The 24,218-nt window shown below is 41.4% G+C and overlaps 1 protein-coding gene across 3 annotated transcripts in view; it reads left to right on the forward strand.

Annotated features, from left to right (window-relative positions):
• RARB (retinoic acid receptor beta) overlaps window positions 1–24,218 on the forward strand; it is a 646,552-nt gene that overhangs the window by 478,920 nt on the left and 143,414 nt on the right. Inside the window, exon 1 of one of the 3 annotated variants that reach the window (XM_059664098.1) lies at window positions 13,524–14,205. The exons of 1 other annotated variant lie outside the window; for it this stretch is intronic. In XM_059664098.1, the coding sequence (XP_059520081.1) occupies window positions 14,049–14,205 (157 nt within the window). In that variant the 5' untranslated portion in view covers window positions 13,524–14,048. Of the gene's footprint in view, window positions 1–13,523; window positions 14,206–24,218 lie in introns of those variants that run through there. One more of the 3 variants, XM_059664099.1, reaches the window with a different exon arrangement.

Consider the following 24,218-nt stretch of genomic DNA (forward strand, 5'->3'; position numbering starts at 1 on the left):
TTGCGTGAATTTTGGGACACCCTTTATTTAGCTGCAGTACATTGGCATGGCCAGCATTTATTTTCAAAGGTTAGTATCTTTACTATACTGGCTGTTAAATATTTTGTTAAATACTGTATTCAGGGGCAGCTTATTGAAATATGATTGACATACATTAAACTGTAATTTTCAAAGTATAAAATTTGGTAAGTTTTGACAGATGTATTCATCTATGTAACCATTACCATAATCAAAATAATGAACATATATACCAAAAAAAAACCATCAACAAAATGAAAAAGCAATCTACCAAATAGAAGAAAATATTTTTCAAATGATATATCTGATATAGGGTTAATATCCAAAATGTATAAAGAACACATGCAACTCAATAGCGAAAAAAATAAACAATTTAAAAAATGGGCAGGAGATCTTAACAGGCATTTTTTTCAAAAAAGGCATATAGATAGCCAACAGGGACATGAAAAGGTGCTCAACATCACCAATCTTCAGATAAATAAAAATAAAAACCATACACCTGATAGGATGGCTGATATAAAAAAGACAGGGATGTAAAGAAAAGGGAACCCTTGTATACTTCTGGTGGGAATGTAACTTGGTGCAGTCACTGTAGAAAACAGTATGGAGGTTCCTCAAATAACTAAAATTAGAACTACTATATCCAGCAATTCCACTTCTGGGTATTTATCCAAAGAAAAGAAAAACACTAACTTGAAAAGATATCTGCACCCCCATATTCATTGCACCATACAATAGTCAAGACATGGAAGCAATCTAAATGTCTATTAATAGATGAATGAATAAAGAAGATACAGTATATACACATATACACTGAAATATTATTCAGCCATAAAAAAGAAGGAAATCTTGCCATTTGCGACAACATGGATAGACCTTGTGAGCATTTTAAGTAAAACAAGTCAGTCAGAAGACAAATATATCATTTATAGGTGGAATCTAAACACATGCACACACACATGCACACACACACACACACTCATTGATACAGAGAACAGATTGATTGATGATTACCAGAGACAGAGGTGGAGGCATAGGACTGGTGAGCGAAATGGGTGAAGATCATCAAAAGCTGCAAACTTCCAGTCATAAAATAAGTTCTGGGAATGTAAATCGTGTTGTATTTGAATGTTGCTAAGAGAATAAATCTTAAAAGATCTAAACAGGAGAATAAAAGTTTGTAACTATATGTGTTAATGAGTGGTAACTAGACATTGTAGTGATTATTTCACAATATCTACATAAACTGAACCCTTATGTTGTACACCTGAAACTAATATAACATTATATGTCAATTATATCTCAATTAAAAATAGTAATCATGAACATATCCACCACCTTCCCCAGAAGTTTCTCCATGTGCTTTTGTAATCTTGTGTACCTGTCCATCTCAAGTCCCCCAAACCCCGACTTCAGGCAACCACTGATGAGCTATCTGCTATGATATATTAAATTGCCTAGAATTTCCTTATATAAATGGAACCATACTTTAAATATTATTTTGTGTCTCTCTTCTTTTACTCAGCATAATTATTAGGAGATTCATGTCAGTTGTAGCACGTATCAGTTCATTTCTTTTTATTGCCAAGAGTTGTCCATTCTATGTTTATCAGTCCTCCTGTTGATGGATGATTGGATTGTTTCCAGATTTGGGCTATTACACATAAAGTTGCTGTGAGCATTCATGTCATTCACTAAAAATATACCTCAATGTTTCTTGAGTAAATAACTAGGAGTGGGATGGCTGGGTTGGTAGGTGCATGTTTAACTTTTTCAGAAATTTCCAAACTTTGCTCTAAGTGTTTGAATGGCTTTAGACTAGTAGTAGTAGTGTGTCAGAGTTTCAGTTCTTCCCCATCCACAGCGACACTTGGTATGGTGGCCTTTTTAATCATAGTGATTCCAGTCGGTGTGTAGTGGGATCTCATTGTGGTTGTAATTTGCATTTATCTAATAACTATCGATGTTGAGCATCTTTTCATGTGTTTGTTTGCCATTGTATTTTGTCTTTGGTGACATTTCTGTTCAAATCATTTACCCACTAGGGGTAAAGGTAGGATGCTTGAGTTATTATTATTAAATTTTGAAATTTCTTTATGTATTGCGGATAGAAATTTCTTTTCAAATATATACTTCTTCCCTTAGTCTGTTGTTTGTGTTCTCACTCCTTTAGCAGAGTTTTTTTTTGAAGGAAAGTCATTGTAATTGTGATGAAATCCAAATCATTCATTTGGGTTTTTTTATGTGTCATACTTTGGTGTCATATCTAAGAAACCTGTGCCCAACCCAAGGTCACGAGATTGTCTCCTATTTTACTTCTAAAAAATTGATAGCTTTTTGTTTTAATTTTAGGGCCATGATCCATGTTGAGTTAATTTTTCTATTTGGTGTGAGCTGTGGATCATTTGTTTGTTTGTTTGCTGTAATGGATATCCAGTTGTTTCAATGTTGTTTTTTGTAACAACTGTCCTTTCTCTTGGTCTGCATAACTTCCTTATCATTTAACTGAAAGTATAAAACTTATGCCATAGATTTTACTTTTTAAATGATGTCTTTTAATAATTAGACCTAATTTTATTTTACTTACGGTGAGGCCTAATTGACTTGAAACGACAATTGTAGTTTCTGCCAATTTTAGGTTTCTACCAAGTTGTACATGGCTCTATTAATCATTGTCTTCCAAGAATGCTATTTATTTAACAAATATTTATCGAAGGATTACTATGTGTCATGTACTGTTTTTTATTGGGGCCATCACAGTGAACTGGATAGAGTTGCTGCCCTCAAGGGGATAACTTTCTATTATCAAAGACATACAATAAAAAATAATGTGGTCAGGTAGTAATAATCACTATAAATTTTAAACTGTAGGACCAAGGAACAGTAATGAACATGACCTAGAGTCCTATTTTAAATAGGACCATTAGTGTCTCAATTAAGGCAGTCTATTCATAAAGAAACAGATTTAATAACTCATGTTACTATCTAAGCAAAGAGTATTCTATGTAGAGTAAAAGGAAGCTCAAAGATGCTGAAGGAGTGTATTTGACATATCTAAAAACAATTGAGAAGTTTAGATCTTGAAGAAACCTTCCATATTACCCAGTTTGAGGATTGCTGGTCAATTTCATCTTCAAAGCCAATTCCAACAGATTGGTAGTGAATGCCTACAGAGTAAGGAGTCAGCACTTTTTTTAAAGAAAGGTCCAGATCATAACTATTTTCAGCTTTGTGGGGCATACCATTTCTGATGCCATTGCTCACATCTGTTGTTGGTTGAAAGCAGTCATGGACAATATATACACAAATAAATGAGCATGTGCTATTCTCCAATAAAACTGTTTTACAATGACAGGTGGTGGGCTGGTTTTGGCCTTGGAATCTGCCAACCACTGGGCTAGTCCACTGCTAGGCAGCCTTACCCAGATCTTTTAGAAGGTACACATTAGCAATTCTGGCGTGGGCTCTGATGAGGCACCCCAGTCATGAATTTGCCACCATGAGTCACAACAGCCTCCTCATGTTACTGATCAGACCAGACAAGTTCTCACAAGCTGTTAGTGTTCAGATAGACCTCTGGCTTCCCAACTCAGTTTTGGTACACTAGCCTGTCCTTACCCCTCCAGATTTGCCACAAATTACATATATAACAAAAATAGAGCTTGGAGAGCGGCCTCCCTCTTCAAGTGCAGCCCACATGGCTAGAACCAGCAGAAGCCTGGATGGCAGCCTTTCCTAGGAAGCTCCTGGTAACATTCAGAGTTGGAAGTGAGGGCTTCTTCAGAGTTTGACACATTCTGTCTATACCACACAGAGGAGCTCTGTCATTTTTCTTTGAATCTGGAACATGGCAGGGAGAGGGGAGTAGATATCAGCTGTGCTCTCTGCCACTGACCAGTCTTCCCAAAAGAAAGGGGAGGAGGCCTTGGCCCAACTAGGGAAAAAGAGCAGGTCTTTAACCTTTAGACTTCACGAGGGTTGGGCATTTGCATGAGGAATATTAATATCATCATTTTTTCTTATTTTATTTTTTTAAATATTTTTATTGACTTCAGAGAGGAAGGGAAAAGGAGAAAGAGATAGAAACATCAATGATGAGAGAGAATCATTGATCAGCTGCCTCCTGCCCGCCCGATACTGGGGATTGAGCCCGCAACCCGCAACCCAGGCATGTGCCCTTGAGCAGAATTGAACCCAGGATCCTTCAGTCCACAGGCCAAGACTCTATCCACTGAGCCAAACCTACTAGGGTGCAATTCATTTTCCTTGACACCGATTCCTCTAGGACTGTGCCCTGGCATTCACCAAGTGGAAGATCTGACACTTCAGTGTGCAGAGTAAGTACCCAAGGACCTTGATTAACATGCAGATTACTTTCCCCAATCCTAGAAATTTTCTTATGTAACTCTAGGTGGGAAGCCCTGGAATTGCAATGCTTTGGGAATCATTACAGTGATCTTATATTTTATCATTGCATTTGACCTAGGGAGATGTTTCATAGTTCTATTATTTCACTTTCTTGCCCTCCCATGTTCATATGTTCCCTTACATCAGTGGTTCTCAACCTTCTGGCCCTTTAAATAGAGTTCCTCATGTTGTGACCCAACCATAAAATTATTTTCGTTGCTACTTCATAACTGTAATGTTGCTACTGTTATGAATCATAATGTAGGATGGTCTTAGGCGACCCCTGTGAAAGGTTCATTTGACCGCCAAAGGGGTCGCAACCCACAGGTTGAGAACCGCTGCCTTACATTTTTGGAACTGTTGCTTCTGAAAAATCTTTACTACTCTCTTTGGAACCACCTCTAACTCAAAACAAACAAACAAAAAAACAAGGGCAAAATGACAAAACTCATTTTGTAAGCCACCGTGGTACCCCCTCAAACAGGCATTGTCAAAGCCATTGATTCAGGTAAATATTGAGAGGGTGGCTTTTTACCCTGCTGTTTAAAAGGAGAGAGAAAATGATTTTTTTCATCAAAAATATTTATGTTGTATTTATAGTGTGTGTGTGTGTGTGTGTGTGTGTGTGTGTGTGTGTGTGTGTGTGTGTGTGATGGTTGTTTCCCCAACAGAAATTTCACAGAGATTTCTATCTGGCTTTTTGTTACCTTCACACTTCCCATTCAGGCCCATTGGTCTCTTTTATTTGCCTTTTTCTCTGTCAGACACCAGGGTGAATTTAAACTCCATTCCCTCTCCAATGGCTCCTCTGATGTATTTGTGATTTTTTACATCCCTTTTGCTAGTAGAATCTGATGGAAATTCTTTTAGGGCCTTCAGCTTTCCCTCAGAGTCAGAAACTTTTGTGTTGCTAATAGAACTCAGCTTCATTAGCATTTCAAATCCTGAGATGCTCTTAGAGATCAGTGTTAGATCTGAGGGGTGCCCTGGCAACAACCTGATTATCAAACCTGTTTAACTGAAATCTCCAGTGGTCACTGACTTTGACCTTATTTCTGCTAGTACCTCTCACCAGGAAATCCTTTTCAAGGATTCTAGAGAAAGACACGGGCATAATCTGAGAAGCTTTACTTTTGTGCCTGTCCATACTCTACATATTGCCTTGCAAAAAGCCATGCTCTCTCTATCACTATTGGTGGTTAGATCATGGGTAGATGATGGGTCAGAGCATGGATAGATACATGCATAGATAGATGAGTAAATGGGTAGGTGGACAAGTGAGTGGGTGGATAACTAGAAGAGTAGATGGGTAAATGGATAGAGAGTGAATGGGATGGATAACTGGTAGATGAATGAGTAAGTAGGAAGGATTGATGGATGGATGAATGGATGGATGGAAGAAAAGATAAGATAAGGTAGACTAGGATAGGATAACACAAGTCTTCCATCTTGTACAATACCTTTGCCATTTTATTAGCCATAATTGGTGTTATGTTCCTGAGACTAAATACCACTTCTGCAGAAAACACCAAGTCATGTGGTATATTTCCTGCTTCCCACAGGAGCAGCAGGGTGGGGCTTGTCAAATAGTGCATTGCCATTCTGACTCAGGGTTAGCTTTGTAAAATAAAAGAAACCATCCTCCTTAATCTACACACACACATGCACACATGCACACACGCACACGTGCACACATGCACGTTTCAATGCAGTAGCACATACAGCGAAATCTCATGGAACTTGCCCTAATTGTATGTATCCAGATCCGATAGCCTGAAAGGTGCATCCGGGTGGAAAATGACTGCCCTGACAGGAGAGGCCCTGTACCTGGTGGCACTAGCATTTGAGGAGTATTTGAGCTATGAGTTCCTGACTTCATTTTCTCCTTGCAGATATTCCACTAACATTTTAAAATCACTTCTATCTCAGGCAATGACCTAAGTACTTTTAACTTGTATTACCTCATTTAATCTTTCCGATGGACTTTTCACATAGGTACCATTAGTATTTCCATTTTGCTGGTGAGAGAACTGAGGCATGCAGAGGTTAAATTACTTGTCGAGGTTCACACTAGTAGAGGGGAGGCTGGGATTCATGCACAGTCCGTTGATGTCCAGACTCTTTGGCCCCACCTTACTATCTCTCTGATCATGAAGCTGACCTTTGAGAGTAGCATGGTCTAACACAACTTTCCGCTAGGATGACATGTCCTATATCTGTGCCGTTAACATGGTAGCCACATGTGGGTTTTGAGCACTTGAAATGCAGCTAGTGTGACTGAGAAACGAAGTTTTTAATTGTATTGAATTTTAATTAATTTAAACAGCAGTTTAAGAGCCAACTAATAGCCTCTGTTCATACATAGGATCTTCAAAGAATGAAGTGTTGAACTAGGAATTAAGTTAGGCATCTCAGTTATAGACATTATCCTTTATTAATAATATTAACATGAAATAATTGTAAAGCACTCTTAGAATCCTTTGTGCTTCTTTCCATCCTTTGAACAAGTCTCACTGTTCTTTTAAGCTCTCTGCCAACGGGGCGGGCACATCTAATCTTAGCTCATTGGAAGATGTATTGAGAAGAGACCTGAAAACAGTTCAGGCAGAATAATACAGGGACGTCATGGGCATGTTGTATGTAGCATGGCGTATGTAGCATGACATTTATTCTCAGGAATCATTGGTAAAGTTTCTGTCTCTCAAATACTGCCAGGGTATATTGAGGGGAGAGGAGTGTTGATGGACATAATGGACTTTAAAGGAAGAGTTGGTGGTGGACAAAAGGAAGTACAGGGGCATCTGGACCCGTTTGAAGGTAGAAATGTAATCTCACGCCCCTTCTTACAGGAGGAAGTGAAGAGAGTGAAGTAAGAAAGTGGGAAATTATGAGCCAAGACAGAAGGGGACGTGATTCTGGATGAAGGAATATAATAGAAGAGCCATATTATTCATGTGGTACACGAGTGAAAACTGGCTGAAGCTTTTAAAGGAGAAGGAAAATTAAAGTGTAAACAAAACCCAGTGTATATGGGTAGGTTTCATAGGGATAGAGACAAAGCAATGTAGAATTTGGTGAAATGTTGGTTTAGAAAACAGGTGGACAAACTTCAGCTCCAGTCCACTGCTGATTCTCATAAGGTTTTCTTGAACACATCCAGGCCCATTCATTCATGGTCTATGGCTGCTTTACCCACAACTGCAGAGCTGAGCCGTTATAGCAGAAACTCTATCACAGGCAAAGGCTAACATATTTCCTGTGGCACTATTTGCACAAAGGTTACTGACTCATGTTTTAGAACAAAAGGGGACCATATATTAGCACAGCCATCCTGGAGTACAATTTTGTGTAGCCATCGGATTTTAAAATGCACATCATCTTTGACTTGGCAATACTGCTCCTAGAATTTTATCCAGCAGATGTTTTAGTACACATATCCACAGGACTTCTTAGAACACTGGAAAACTGGAAATAACCTAAATATCCAGTAGCTGGACACTGGTTAAATGAATTAGAGCACATTAATGTAAAGAGACACTATTTAGCTTTTAAAATAGACATCTATGTATTCATTTCTTAAGTGAGAAAGTTCTGTTTATTATGAAAAGATGTTCAGGAGATACTGTTAAATTAAAAAACGTTGCAAAATAAGATGTATTATTTGATTAGGTTTGTGTTAAAAGCAACAAAGAACCCACCCCACGAAGATATAGGCCCAGCATCTATGACAGTGACTGGCACATGGTAGGCACTCACCATTTGATGAATGAATAGCATAGGGTATATATATATATATATATATATATATATATATATATATATACACACACATATATTCTTTTCACTTTATATCTTTCAGACTAAATTCTCTGAGTTTTTATGAATAGGTACTAGAGGCCTGGTGCACAAAATTTGTGCACAGGTAGGGTCCCTAGGCCTGGCCGGCAATCAGGGCTGATCAGGGCCTTCCGACTGCAGGCCGGGGCCTTCATTCTTTCTGAGCCACCCCCTGGTGGTCAGCACACATCATAGCGACCGTTCGAACTCTTGGTCAGTCGAACTCCTGGTCAGTCGAACTCCCGAGATAACAATTTGCATATTAGCCTTTTATTATATAGAATTACTTCAAAAAAATCTAAATTAAAAAGGGGGAAAGTAAGAGGAAATAGCCAAAGCTAAGTCTCCCCCAAACTGATCATTGAGATGGTGCCCTCAGCAGTGGCCATCAGCTGAGAAATGGTTGGGAGGTTATTGCTCAGTACCTAGGCCTTCAGGAGGGGATGTATTTAAGTCTGAAGTTGGGACCGACAGAAACTGTTGGTCTTTAAGAGATGTCTTCATGAGTCACGCACAGCAAAAGCCAAGAGGTGCTAAAGAAAATAACTCAGAAGTGTGGGAAGAGAGAAGTGTGCCCTGGTCCTGGAGGAATGGTGTTTTTAAGTAACCAGAAGGAAACTGAAAAAAGCAGGAAACTGGAGAGAAAGAAGCCCAATTAAAGAAGGAGACAGTGGCCAACACTCGAGGTGGAGAGAAGTGTTTGAAGAAAAACAGATGCTTCTTGGGGTCCTAAGAGGACCCAGTCTGCAGTGATGCAGACAGCCACCTCGCAAGGCCATGTTTGGTGCTTCTGGTATGAGATCCACGAACATCAACGTCCTGGTACATTAGCGGGTGTTCTGATTGAAGGCCTGCAGCAGTCTCCGTGGGTGATGAGTGTTAGAACCTCTCCCAGCCGCTCTGCCTGTGGTGAGGAAGCCCTGGGGACCGCCTCAGCACTTGGCTTGTGCGGGCAACACATCTCGGCCTTGGCTCCCCTGCAAGACACACACATCACTCAGTGCTAACCATTTGTTCTTCTGGCAGAATTGTGGTGAGAGGGGTTTATATGAGATTAACAGCAAAAAAATAAATAAATACTTAAAAAAAAAACATGAAAGAGACAGGTGTGTCTTTTTAAAACAACCCATGTCCACCTCCCTCCACTCCCCCCTCCCGTGCACGCCTGCACTTTGCATGACTTGTGCCTGGGGTGGATATGTCTGCGCCTGTAGGAATCACTTTATTTAGACATCACACAAAGCATTCAACCAGTTTTTGAACACGACCGGCTGCAATACCGTCGCCTCGAGATGCCTGCTCTTTCTTCACAAAACTCTCCAGTTCCAACATGTTTGCGAAGCGTGATTCATGGTGTTTCTTTCTGGATTGTCCAGTGGGTAATTGCTGTGTGAAAACCAGAGAAACAGATGTAGACCCTGAACCCGGCCTATAAATTTTTGTTTTATGATTATGGGTTTCAAATGTGCTGTGTCACACTGACAAATACACGGTTACTCTGAAACAAAATGGCTTTTGGTCTCAAACTTTTGCCTTTCTGTTTGGGCTTGGAAATACGTTTATTAGGGTTTCTTTTATCGTGGGTCAAACACAAAGGAAATGCAGGTCCTCGGATAACGTCATTTTGTTCGAGTTATTTCGCTATGACGTTGATGTAATGTCTTAGGAACTTAACTCTTATTTCTATCAATTAGCTGATGGGAAAAACTGGTTTTGTTATACATTGTTTCGCTTAGTCGTAGAAAATTTTTGACAACATAAGTGAGGGCTAACTGCGCAGGAAATGACATTTATCCAAATCTTATTTTATGCTGTACCAAGAGGATATTTGGGAAAGGTTTTGTCCAACTGATTAATGTTTAAAAGAGGCATCAATAATTTAAACTTCATTATCAAGAAATTAACTAGGCCATTTGTCACCTTCTACCTAGTCATTCATCTTTTTAGTACACGGGTATGTATTTAAAGAATTGTGCTTTATTTGTGTGTCTTTACTTAAGATGAAAATTTGGAGTAGGAATCAAGTTTTTAAGAAGTGTACGAATTAGATTTACTGATGAAGAAATGATAAGGAATGTGCAGCTAAATTGTGGGGCTGCTTTATAAATGAATACTTGGGTTAAATAATAGTTCTCATAATTGCGTTCAGCATAATTAATTCATGATGAGAAAAGATTAACCGACTGAATACTGTTGCAGTAGGAGACACCCATGGTATTCTGTTCACAAGGATTTAAATGCTGATCGTTCATTTCAAGGCCCAAGTTTTTTTCTCTACACTTAAGACGACTTTAAGGCAATTATAAATTTTAAATATTCTTGCGCAAAAAAAAAAAAAAGAAAGAAAGAAAGAAAGAAAAAGAAAACACCAAATCTCCCAGCCCCTACTATGCGCATACTGTTATTGTTTTTGTGTTATGACATAGTACTGAGGGAAGAAATCTGGGAGCAGGTGTGCCCTTTTGAGATGAGGCTGATTCTCTAGCTTAAGAAATGAGAACAGAATTCAGGGGACACAGCCGTAGCTGGTTTGGCTCAATGGATAGAGCATCAGCCTGCGGACTGAGGGGTCCCGGGTTCGATTCTGGCCAAGGGCACATATCTGGGTTGCAGGCTTGATCCCCCAGTGATGGGTGTGCAAAAGGCAGCCAATCAATGATTCTCTCTTATCATTGATGTTTCTCTCTCGCCTGTTCCTTTCCTCTCTAAAATCAATAAAATATATTTTTTAAAAAAAGAATTCAGGGGACACAAACCCATCTTCATTTCCCTGAGACCAGTGCACCTGTCCTTGGGCAGGATATTGAGTGAGGAAGTGCAGTGGCCTCCCCTGGTAGCAGATACCTGTACACACACACCTGGCAGCACTGCCCTGTCTCACCAATTAGTTCCTCCTGCTGTACTTTAAATAGAGATGCGTCCTCCTCTCTCCCTGAACAACTGTTCACCCACGTCCAGTAGCGGGTCTAAAATGAGCCCAGTTTCCAAGGAACTCTGAGGACCTTAAATAAACATTTGGAGCTATAAGTCTCAAGGACCACATAGAAATTGCCACTTGATAATGGTGCTTTGTGTATCTTTACAACTACCTTAACGACAGTGTGTTAAATGTTTTGTAAACTCCTCCACGCTCCTTGCTCAAAATGTGTGTTTTCTTTGTAGTTAAAGGGTTTCTTATAATACAGCTCTGTTACAAAATGAGGATGATATAAAGAGAGAGAGGAAATAAATACATAGATTCAGCAAAATCTCGCGGACTTATCACCCTGGACTTTTCAATAGCACGATCTGAGCTTGCGGGGCTGAAAATTGTTTTAATGTGCCTTCGTCAAAGGACCTTGGACTTGGGAAGTGTGTGCGATGCATACTTTTCATGTTACACCACAAGTGCCACGGAGCAACTCCGCTAGACAGTATGGGGCGGGGTGCCCCCTGACAGGCTTTGTAAAAGCCTGGATGCCAATGCACATTCCAGCACTGTCCACCAGAAAGGAGACTGGGGCAGCGTCTCCCTGCAAGGGGCAAGCAGGCTGTCCACCTGCCCACCCTGCTTGGTGGGAGAATTATGAGTAAATATTGGAGAGGCAGGGGAAGAGGTGGGGTGTCTTCATTCCTCCCAGAGTTTCCCTTCTTTGAAGTACAGTTGCACCCTTTAAACAAGTTATGCAAAATGGCTGCAGCGTGGGTTGGCTGTCCGTCAAACTCTCTGTCAGGGGAGTTTATTTGTAAATATTACACCTGTCCTTCTCAATGTTTTACGACTTGGTTAAAAAGCTTCTCCCTCCTCTAGGTGGGGTCAGTGTAGGAGGTACAGAAATAATTTTTTTTTCTCTTAAGACAATAAGTAGCCAGATTGGGGCAGGGGCTCATATTGGTGAATATTGGCCCTTGCAAATACAAAACCCTCACACTTAACCAGTTTTCAAATATGTGTTTAATTTAATTTTTTTTGGGGGGGGGGTTGGTGATTGTGTGATGAGAGGCCACCGATATGCTATCAGGGTGTGAGGCTGTGGGAACAGCACAGTAATTTCTGCATTAGACAGGGATTCCAGGGAACTGGGTTTTAGTTGCGATTCTAAGCTGTATTACCTTAGGCAGGTCTCAGATTCTCTGGGCTTTTATTTCCCTAGTTGAAAAATAAGAGAGGCCCTGGTTGGGTAGCTCAGTTGGTTGGAGCGTTGTCCAGATACACCAAGGTTGCGGGATCCATCCCCGGTCAGGGCATATACAATAAGCAACCAATGAATGCATACATAAGTGGAACAATAAATCATTGTTTTTCCTTTCTCTCTCTAAAATATCAATAAATAAATTTTTAAAAAATAAAAATAAGAGGAAGAATCACAGCTAATATTTGTTCCAGGATATGTCCTAAGTGTCATACAAGCACTATTTCTTTTGGTCCCCACAGCAACCCACTGAAGTGGGTAGTAGTATATTCCCATTTTATAGATGAGAAAACTGAGTCCCAGATCACACAGCTGATAAGTGATATAACTGGATTGGATTTGGGCATCTAGTTCAGTTTGACTCCCACATCCATGCTCTTGAGCACTATATATTTGCTCAGGTCAGGACCTGAAATCCTCTATATCACTGTGTGTGTGTGGGGGGGGGGGTGTTTGGGACAGGAGTAACCAACTCTTGACTACTCCCTATGCTGAAAAGTAACTGAATCCGGAAAGCTAGCTTTTTACTGCAGAGCAAATGCAATGCCAGGGCTTGCAAGAGGGGATAAGGAGAAAAACATTATGAAATGGAAAGTTTCTCATCTGCAGGCTTCCCCGAGGGGCAGCCGTTCCCTTTTCTACAGTTTAGGGCTTGCCTGTGCTTTTTCGGGAGTGGAAAAATACATAAGGTACAAGGTATTTAACAGACAGAGAGGCGCTCAGAGGAATTTACAGGGTGGGCTGGGGGCGACAGGGTGGGCGGGGGGGGGGGGGCGAGAGGGGAACAGGGGGAACAGGCGCTTGCAAGCGAAGCGGCTGCAAAGAAAAAGGCGGAAAAGGGAGAGAAGTGGGCGCTCAGCGTGAGCCAGGAGCGGCGTCCTGGCTCCTCCCCGGCTCGTTTTAAAAGCACTTCTTGCATTGTTTTTAAGGTGAGAAATGGGAGAGAAAGAGCCGGCTCGCGCACTCGCTCGCTGCCTGTGTCTCTGGCTGTCTGCGTGTGCAGGGCTGCTGGGAGTTTCTGAGCTCTGTGAGAATCCTGGGAGTTGGTGATGTCAGACTCGTTGGGTCATTTGAAGGTTAGCAGCCCGGGAAGGGTTCACCGAAAGTTCACTCGCATATATTAGGCAATTCAATCTTTCATTCCGTGTGACAGAAGTAGTAGGAAGTGAGCTGTTCAGAGGCAGGAGGGTCTATTCTTCGCCAAAGGGGGGACCAGAATTCCCCCAAGCGCGCTGTTTGAGGACTGGGATGCCGAGGACGCGAGCGATCCGGGCAGGGCTTGCCTGGGCACCGTCGGGGTAGGATCCGGACCGCATTCGGAAGGCTTTTTGCAGGCATTGGCTTGGAAGGAGAACTTGGGATCTTGCTGGGAACCCCCGCCCCGGCTGGATTGGGCGAGCAAGCCTGGAAAATGGTAAATGATCATTTGGATCAATTACAGGCTTTTAGCTGGCTTGTCTGTCATAATTCATGATTCGGGGCTGGGAAAAAGACCAACAGCCTACGTGCCAAAAAAGGGGCAGAGTTTGATGGAGTTGGGTGGACTTTTCTATGCCATTTGCCTCCACACCTAGAGGATAAGCACTTTTGCAGACATTCGGTGCAGGGGAGATCATGTTTGACTGTATGGATGTTCTGTCAGTGAGTCCTGGGCAAATCCTGGATTTCTACACTGCGAGCCCGTCTTCCTGCATGCTCCAGGAAAAAGCTCTCAAAGCATGCTTCAGTGGATTGACCCAAACCGAATGGCAACATCGGCACACTGCTCAATGTAGGTTTATTTTTTCCCTTCTTCTACCAAGAAAAAAAAAAAAAGAATGAATTGTCTCTCTTGCATGCAATAAAGACATTGGAAACAAACTGCACTGGTAGCAAGACAAAGGGTTTAATGATTTAATGCTGAAAGGGTGTGATATGCTGGCGTGTGCATATTGATCCCCTCTGCTGAAATTTTCCTGTAAGATGTTTTCTTCCCAAACAACCCCTCCCGACCCCCGCTCCTCTCCCTACCAACCTTACAATCTCTTGAAAACAGTTTTTGGGGTTTTTTTTTAAATCTGCATGGAGGGGAGGGTAAAAAGTAGAGGGTGACCACAGGACTTTGAAACATTCTTCAAGTAAGGCAATTTGACACATGGTGCAGTTTTTACTAAGATGTATGCAGAGGGGAATTTAACTTTGCTGTTCTTTGGATTAGCTACGGGTTGTGTATATTCCCCCCCCCCCACCTTTCCCCCATGTGTTTCAACAGTCCAAAGTAATTAAAATATGACATCTTCCTTGCAAGGAACTTAGCCTGTTTAAGATGGCTTGCAGCTCCTGAAGTTCATAAACCACCAGCTAAAGCTGCAGCCCCCAATGTTTTCCTTGCGAAGGAAAAGCAATATTTCTTAGCATTGACCCTGCTGCCACCTTTCCGAGTCACTTTGTTGCTCTAAGAAGTTGCTGTTTTGCTAGAAAACTACTGGCAATGAACACCCCTTGGGCTGAGCCATCCATTATTTTCCATATCTTGCAATTCAGTCAGGAACCTGGACATCGGTTCTAGGGAAGGAAATATAAGCAAGGTAGCCCAGCTTTTAAAAAAAAAAAAATATTGACTATTTGGTTATCTGATGCTGACACCGTGCCGAGGCACGCATCTGGTCAACAGTAGCCTGGCTGCTGCTTGAGAAATGACCAGAAGTCCCAGAAAATCCCACCTTCGGTGGCTGTAGTGGGAGCCTGCAGGATGCATCTTCGCCCTGACAGTGATTTAGATAAATGGCTGCGCTATCTATCAAAATGTTTTTCGTACTTTATTTGACAATTCATTGGAGCATTAGCCTGAAAATGACATTTTAAATCTTTGTTTTCAAAGAGGTCAAAGTGTAACTGGGAGAAATTGCGTTTTCCTAATAACATGGTGGCTTATCTCAAGAGACAGGAGAAAAAGGAGAGGGGACAGTGACAAGATTTAAATTGCCCTCTCTGAAACTTTTCTTAAGGAGAAAGGCTTGCTTCTTGGGCCAGGAAATCAACAGGTTTGGAGCTGAAAAATCAATAACCATTTGATGCCAACAGTCTGGCTGTCTGACTGAATATTTCGTAGAGCCTTAACCAGGGCAAAAACAATATCATTTTCAGAAAGCAACTTCATCTTCAGCTGCTCCCCAAATGCCTGTTCTTTCCTGCTTCCTAGTTTCTTTCCAGAGAAGGCAGAGGAACTTAGCGTTACAAAGTAATTTTCCAAGCCTCTCGCAGATCTTTTAGATCTGTCCTCTCCAGCAATTAAAACAGGGTGGACAATCTCACTTGGGGTCTCAGGGATCTGGGGGGGGGGGGGAGGTCTTTCAAACTTCTTGCAGGAGAAAGTTCTAATGAAACATTTTTTTAAGAAGGGGGGAAAAATGCCGAAGACCCTGGCATAAAGCTATTAGACCTAATAGAGCTTTTACAAGCAGACATTCTCCCTTTTGTAATTAACCCTCCAAACATGCCCATTAAGTTGTAGGAGTAGGGGGAAAAAGCTTTGTTTGTTCTCGAACAAGTTAAACAAGGGATTTTTCTTATCTAGGAAGAGGAGTGGTAAATGTGTCATTCGCCTAGGGCCAGTCGATAAGCAAGAAGTGTTGATAACAGCAAAGTTCAGCTAATCAAAGAAACTTGCATTAGGAAAAGTAAATAAAGGCATTTGACAAAGGGATTTCAGAAATTCCAGTGTCTTATTTTTGTAAGCAGGGCAATTAGAGCGTACTGTGGTCAATTTCACAAGGGTTTGAATCCCACACCCTAACTTTAGGTTAAATGAATAAAATGTAAATACTGCTTGTGCCCCGTTCAAAGCTGCTTTCTCCCCCATAAACCTCTTTCAGACTGGTCAGTGTAGGTGTTCAAGTGATTCAGTTTTTAAGCATAAATAAAAATCATAGCAAATGTTTGCCAGGGGTGTATGGTTCAGAGTGGCATAACTGGCTAGCTAGGGCTTTTGAAATAAAAGCATATTAGGGCTACGTTTGTATAAGTAACACATAAAAGCCGCAACCTTTTCCATTTTACTTAATGACTGTTTTGACGAGAAGCAGATCTGTTTGTGCTCTTAAGGCAGAGGAAACAGTGGGCAAGATGGAAAAAAAATAGTACTAAATTCCAACCAAAACTCTGTTTTGAGATCCTACTGATTTTTTAATGGTGTGTGTGTGTGTGTGTGTGTGTGTGTGTGTGTGTGTTGTGTGTAGTGCTTAGAGTAAAACCTTTTAATACAAAACACACCAGAAGCTTTTCTTGAAATGTGTTAGAATATTATTTTCGTTTTCTTAATTTTTAATTTTCAAGACAGAAAAATGATATGCCAACCAGCTGCTGTTGGAGTCGGGCCTATAAATTGCTGGTTATAAAAATGCGAAGTCAGGATTAGTGGGCTACTAAGGGAATGTGGTATAAATAATACGATTTAAGACTGCCCCTGGAAGGTATGGAGTCTCTTAAGTTTCTGTTCAGATGCCTCTTGGATTATCTTGGGTTTTAGGCTGCTCCAGATGTTTTCAGCATTAATTGCTCAGTGGGCATAGGATAAATCCTAATATTTGTGGTCTAAATATAGTTGCTTTCAGTGAAATGAGTGTGACAATTTCTTGGCCCCTTTCCCTGTCTTTTCCCTACTCAACACATCAAAAGAAAAATGGGGGGGAAAATTCTTTTTGAAATAGTCTTTTGCCCATTAATGAGAGGAATAATCTGTGGTGGTTGTTTTTTAAAAAACAGCTGTGGTTATGTGTGATTAAGGAACGAAAAAAGTCCCCTTCCCAGAGACCTGGGACCTGGATTTTAAGAATTAAACAGTATCTAAATCCTCTCCTACTGAGATATAAATTGGGGTCAAAGTGGCAAAATCAAAGATACCCTCTGAAAGAGAGACTAAATAAAGACTGACAGCCACCGTATGAATTGATTGGGGTTTTGAATAAATATTTCGGTGAAAAGGCTCAATTGTTTTTCTAAAGTAGGACATAATTTTCTGCTTCTCAGCCATATGACGGTGGTAACTAATACCACCAGAAAGAAGAGAAGAAAAGGGATTTTTGCTTTAAACCTTAGAGGGTGCAGGACAGGGTCGGCTGAAAACAAGTGGCAGATTCACAGACTTTTCTTCCCTGGAGGAAAGAAAGAAATTTACTAAAATAAGTGTTGTCCGTATCCAGATACCTTGGTGCTTTGGATAGGGAGCTATTGATGGGCAACTTAGGAGAAAAAGTGCGTGAGTTTAAATTTCATCACCAGAAAAGCGTAGATTCCAAAAGTAAAACAAAACAGTAGGAGCGGTAGGCGTCTGTCTGCTTCAGCTTCGCCTATGGAACTGATTTAGAAGCTCTAGTTAGCATTTGATTTTCCAGCCCAAATGCAGAGCCTTTGCATTGGAATAGGCCTCTTTTTTTTTTTTTTTTCCTTAGTAGATAAATGATCAGAATGGCAATTTCTGATAGGTTAGCTGACCTGAATCAGAAGTTTTCTTCTCATTTCTGAAAGCCTGGCTTCGTCCATAGATAACCAGTCACTGTTGTCATGAACTTTTCTTTACAGCATAAAAGTAAAAGAAAGTTCTGGATATCAGATGTTTATAATTTACTTTCAACATGGTAAGCCCCTGAGTTGGCTGAAAAGAAAACATTACCGTTTTTCTCCTTTATATATTCCACAAGCATCAATAAAGGATTTCAGAAGGGAAATATATGGTAAAGATGATAAATTCTGCCCTCAAGGAATTTATCATCTTTAAAAGCAAAAACATTTTTTAAACGCTTGAAATTTTTACTTGGAAAGTAACTCTCTGGGAGGCAGATGGAGATATAAAGCCAAGATGCAAAATAGAGAACTTTTTTCAAGTCGCACAGGACTTATTAAAAACAATACGTGCAGTGTTCATTTTAGAACCTCTTATAAAGAATCTTCTATAGAGTTTGAGTTACGTGTAACTGCCAATAAATTTATCCTTAAATGACATTTTTATACTTTAAATGTTCTAATATAAATTCAGTTAACTATCAATTAAATAGGCCATTTCGGAAATGGGAGTTTTGATGAAGGTTAATCCGAAAAAATCTTGGCTAAAAACCTTTCCAAGAGATATTAATGTGGAATCTTGCCTTTCAAATTACAGGGCAGTTATGGCAATCATATATCTCTGATTCTCTAGAATAATCTACCTTCAAATATACGGCCACAATTCCCACATTAATCATTGAAATACGCCAGTTATTTCGATATTGGGACATTTCCTAGGCTGCCCCTTGAACCCAGGAGTGGCACAGAAAGTCTTTGTTTGGATTCTATGGTCAATGTAACCAGAGTGTTCACAGCTTAATTTTTCCATTATTACTGAGGATCTCCTCGTGCTTCTGGGTCATTCTTGGGAACGTGAATTCCTTTTGTGGCAATTCCTTTTGTGTGAATAGAAGACATCCCTTGCAAAATGCATTTAAGTATTGTGATTGTGGTTCTGACTCCAGCACGTGTGTGTGTGTGTGTGTGTGTGTGTGTGTAGTCAGGGAGGGGGTAGAATTATTAAATTGCATTACTATGAAAGAATCTGTATCAGTTCTTCTCCAGCTTCGTCTTAAAAAGTTGGAATTGGGGGTGATGGAGAGAGGAGAGCAGAGTTAGCTCGGGTTTCAGATTTATCAGTAGTCTGTCTGTAAGTGTCTTGGCCTAAGTACCTCTTGTTAAATAGGAGATGAGATAACCTGCCCCGTCTGTAAGGTCTAATAACACAACCTCATCAGTCAATATGCTGCCCTGAATTCTCCTCTTCCTAACCAGCTTCCTTACTTCATCATCAAGAAGCATGATTCCTGTCCCATCCCATCCCCCTAAATCCTTTCAAATGAATTTTTTTTTAAGTTGGAAAAGCTCTCTGTACCTAGGAAGCAGTAGAGGGTGAGTCTGCAGTTATTATGTTATTTATCCTGAGCTTTCAGAGCTTCTTGGATGGGAATTCAAACAGGCAGTGGAACTGCTGACTTGATTTTTCTCTGGCCTTGCAGGGTGGGGAGCTGAAAGGGGGCCGTTCAGTAAGATAAGATCCATGGTCCCCAGCATGATAAGGCGAGGATAACAGGAACTGACGTCAGGGATGCGACTGAGCCTGGCCAAGCATTTCCTCTGGTCAGGGCATGGGGGTCCCAGAGGCCTCCAGGCCTCCTGCAGCGGCTCATGAAGTGAACCAGCTCTGATGGGGAGAAGAAAGCTCATTTTAACAGGGGTGATCGTGGGTGACATGGTACCTCATTTCCAAAAGGAGATTGCTTCAAACAGAACAAAGAAGAACTTGGGGGGGGGAGGCAGACAGGAGTGATTTTAATTCAAACAGATTTAAGATTATAATGGCAGTTGTCATATCATAGGTATTTGCTTGCTGACTGTCAACAGTTCCCCTCTGGTGCCTGGTGACACAGTCTATCCAGCAGTCACCAAATATTATCCCCCATGAATCATGCCAAGTCTCCCTACAGAGCAGAATGGGAGGGAACTCACATTGTCAGGGAGTTAATCCCTGGGACTTCTATTTACTTTTCTAAGTACCAGGTCCCCACCCCCATCCGCATCATATGACAGCATTGTTCAAGCCAGTGCACCAGCCACCAGCCCAGGAACCACAGAGCAGATTCCCCTCTTCTCTTTCCCTCTTCCTTTTCTCTCAAACTCGGATTTCTTTTCTTTTCTTTTTTTACTTTTGCAAGTATATCCCATTGGAGGTTTAGAGAAGAAATTCAAAATGTTAAGCGTCCTATTATTTTTTTCAAGTTCATAGGTTCTCCTCAGTTGACTCCTTTCTTAAGAGATTGCCCTTTTTTTAGCTTTAGTATTGAGTAGTAGTTCATCTCCTAATTTGACTCAGATTTAGTGAAATGTTTGTTGTTGCTTGTTGTTGTTTTTATCAATTACTTACTGAACATTTTCCAAGTCAGAAACAAACAAACAAACACATAGCTGAATTCAAAATACTGTGAAAGGTAAGAAGAGTGCATCAATGAACTGGGAAGAGATAGTGATCACATTTATTATAGTTTTTCCCTAATTTGCAGAGCAAATGAAGACCGCATAGAATAAATCCCTCTTCTCACAAATATTGCGGCTTTCAGGGCTACAGTACCTTTGTCTGGTCATCAAAGTCCATAATTATAAAAAAGGCTGATGATCTGAAGGTCATTTCGGCTTCAAAAGATTTTTTAGGGTCTGGTCTATTGGAAAGCTTGGGGGTATAATTAACTAAAATGGAAATGGAGGCAAGCGAAATTTAGTTCCTGATGTTTTAATTTAACTCAGTACTGCCGTGTGTTATTGAAGAGAATTCTTAAAGGCAAACATAATTATTTCATTATGGGCCTCAGAATGCTTTCATTGGCTTTAATGACAAGAAACTGAATAAAAAGGCATACATTTTAATTAGTCCTCCTTATATTTACATCAGATAAATAACAAATAATTGATGAAAAACAAGTCTTTGGAATGGATGGTTTCACATAGTGCGCTGGTTACAGTTTAATGATGAAACATTTCTCTGTTGCTTTGCATTTTAATTATGCAGACATTACAGTGGTGGGGCTGAGGGGCTAAAATACCGTTGTTGCCATTTTATTACCAAAAAAAAAAAATAAAAATCACCACGAATGCCTATGAATTGGAAGCTGAGAAAGGAAGCTAGAACCGAGTCTCAGAGGAAGTAAATTGCCAGTCCCATTAATTTCACTACATTTGTTCGCACTGATTTTGATCACTTTTATCTTTCACGCTTCATCTTTTAGGATGAAGACCATCAAGGGTTTCTTTCACATGCATTTTTATGGCCGCATCTCCTCCAAAGTACCTTTCTTTCTCTCTTGCTGTTCTTGCTGGAGACTTGCCTGAAAGTACTTTGCCAAATGCGTCCTGGAAATGCAGAGAGCCCTTCTCCAAGCACAGGCCCGCTTTCCCTTTGATTTTATATGAAAACCCATTTCCCATGATTCATCCCTTTTGGTGTACAGAACACTAATTGTTATTATTGATTTTAAATTCCGTGACCATTACACGTAACCCAGATGACTGGCAGATAAAGGGTAATAATCCATGGAGTTCTGGAACACTTTCATGTTTGTGTGGAGTACTTTATGTGATCAATATTAACTGCCCCATTGAAACTAACTGCTGTATCAAATAACAGTCAATCAAATGAATGTGCTTGGAGATTATTTATTGAGAGCTTTAATTGTTCACTGGGGCCCTGCTTATCAGAGGAAACAATAGGAAGTCGGGATAGGAAGACCAGCTTTGGCTCGACCGAGGAAGTTGGAAGATGCTGATGAAAAAGCATCTCTCTGTTCATTGGGCGAGAGTTTCCAGAAACCCACTGGGCTTCCCGTGGGCAGAAGTTGCAAATACCCTTCCAGAGGCTACCCTGTCACCTGTCTACCGAGAGCTCTCTAGAGAAGGGCCAATGATTCTCTTGCCCTGGGAAAAGTTGTCACTCTCTGGGAGTTTTACTGTTTCTCCCCTGCACTCCCACTCACATACATCACAGCCCCCCACCCCTTCCCTCCGCATCTCTCCACCTGTAGCCCCCTCACTGCCTGATGGTCTGAGATCATGGAAATACCCCGACTCGACACAGGATCGAGGTCTACAGCTATGAAATGGGGATAATAATGTCTACCTTGCAGGATTTGTGGAAAGATTAGAGAGCATGTAAATGAGGCTTCCATGCTTGTCCTGAAAACACACAGACGTCACTGAGCAGACCTTCTGCTCTGATTCCATGACACCTGTGGCTTATGTGCCTTGGTGAATAGGGAACAGTCTTCTTTGTAGTTGGTATCCCTTTTCCTCAGTGAAATGGTGCCTCTCTCTGTGGCTCATAACGTAGGCGACAGTCATTCCCGTTTGTCACAGTTTGGATAGCACTGCGGTCCTGATTCAGTGCTAAGCCCCCAGATTTAGTACAAATAGATTGACTTTTACAAGTGAGCGTTGTCACCTTCGAAGTTGTCACAATACACATCGCCCAAGGATGCTGTCAGGGGCGCAGTACGTTTTTATTACTCACTGATGGATTAGATCTCCCAGCGTTCCATTCAACAAAGGGCTGTTGGGTGCCTGCCATGCTCCAGGCTCCCTGGTATGTTCTGTGGGGGCCGCCAGGATGAATCTGACGCTGTCACTGCTCTCTCTGGACTCACAATGGATGGGACACACTTGGGCACACAAGTCCTTGTAATGTAGCCAGCCCCCTTCTGACACAAACCCTGGAATCTCCTCGGAACTTTGGACCTGAGTTTCGTTCTGATAAAAATTAAAAACCACTGAGAGCCACAGCTGGCGCATAAGGTGAGGGATCAAGTGGGTGACACATTTTTGTCACAAGGAGCAGGCGTGACATTTTCCTGTGTGTAGGCCTCCCAGGTAATTTCTAAATGTAGTTCACAGAGCAGAGTTTTAAATGTATTCTGAGCAGTAGAACAAGTGCATACCTTGCAAACGTGCTTCTTGGAGACTCTCCCATAAATGATTGTGGCGTGTTTGTTAAGTAATGTTCTTGTGGGGTTGGGTCTGATTAGATTAGGTGTTTAAAAAAATCATGTATGTCTTTATGATTGTTTTTGTGGCATTTTGCTGAGTAACACACTTCCCCAAAGCTTAGCAGCCTAACACTTTATTGTCTCATGATTCTGTGGATGGACTGGGCTCAGCTGGGCAGATCTTCTGTTCCACGTGATGTCAGCTGAGGCTGCATCATCCAGGGCTAACCTGGGCGGGAAGTCCCAGAAGGCTGCTCCCAGTTGTTGGTAGACAGCTCCGCTGGGGCTGTGCAGTAGCTGCCCAGGCCTTGCTTCTCTCCGCATGGCACCCACATTCTGAGAGGGAGCATGCCCAGAGGGAGGAGGCAGAAGCTCCCAGTCCTCTGAAAGGCTGGACCAGAGCATGGAGTCCCTTTCACCATATTCTGTGGCTAAGCAGCCACAGGGCCAGGCCAGATTCGATGAGTCTACCTCTCAATGGGGGAGGGAGGAGGAATGTGCTGCCATCTTTAGTCCATAATAACCAGCATCGCATCGATGCCCCATAACAAAGAAATTACTATCTTCTGACAGTAGAGACTAAATTGAAGGACTTTTGTGGGATTTGTGTTAGCTTGGGTTTTTGGTGTGGTGTTTTTTTTGGGGGGGGGGGGGTTGGGGGTCTGGTTAAATATTTAACAACATTCTAGTCTAGTGATTGTACATTTGTACATATATTGTTATCAGTTAATCTTCACAAACCATCCTGTGAGGAAAGGATGATTATCCTCATTTTACAAAAGAGGAAGCTGAGGCTCAGAGAAGGTGAGTGACGTGACGTCGCACAATCGTGGAGCTGGGTTAAGTCCCAGGAAGGTACCTCCACCCTCCACGTGCAATGATTCACCCAGGGGTCATCAGCTTCTGCTGTTTGCCTCTGTCATCTGCCAGCTGAGTGAAGACTCCCTGAAACAATTTTTATGCCCTAGTAATACCAGGAAAGGACCATGGAATGTTTTGCTTTGGGGGCAATGCAGAAAAGAGAGAAAATGATGGGGATGGAGTGTGTGTGGGGTGTGTGTGTGTGTGTGTGTGTGTGTGTGTGTTGCTTTGTTTTATTGGTTGGGTTCCCTTACTAACCCTGGGAAGTCTTTGAGTTCAGATCGTGTGTCCTTTACTTCTGCTTTTCCCAGGCTAGTAGAGTACTTGCACCTACCTGGTCAGTACTCCGTTAACGATGGCTTAGTCACGGACATGTTCGAGCAAACCACTACTT

The sequence above is a fragment of the Myotis daubentonii genome, chromosome 14 (assembly GCF_963259705.1).
Source record: "Myotis daubentonii chromosome 14, mMyoDau2.1, whole genome shotgun sequence".
Lineage (NCBI taxonomy): Eukaryota > Metazoa > Chordata > Mammalia > Chiroptera > Vespertilionidae > Myotis > Myotis daubentonii.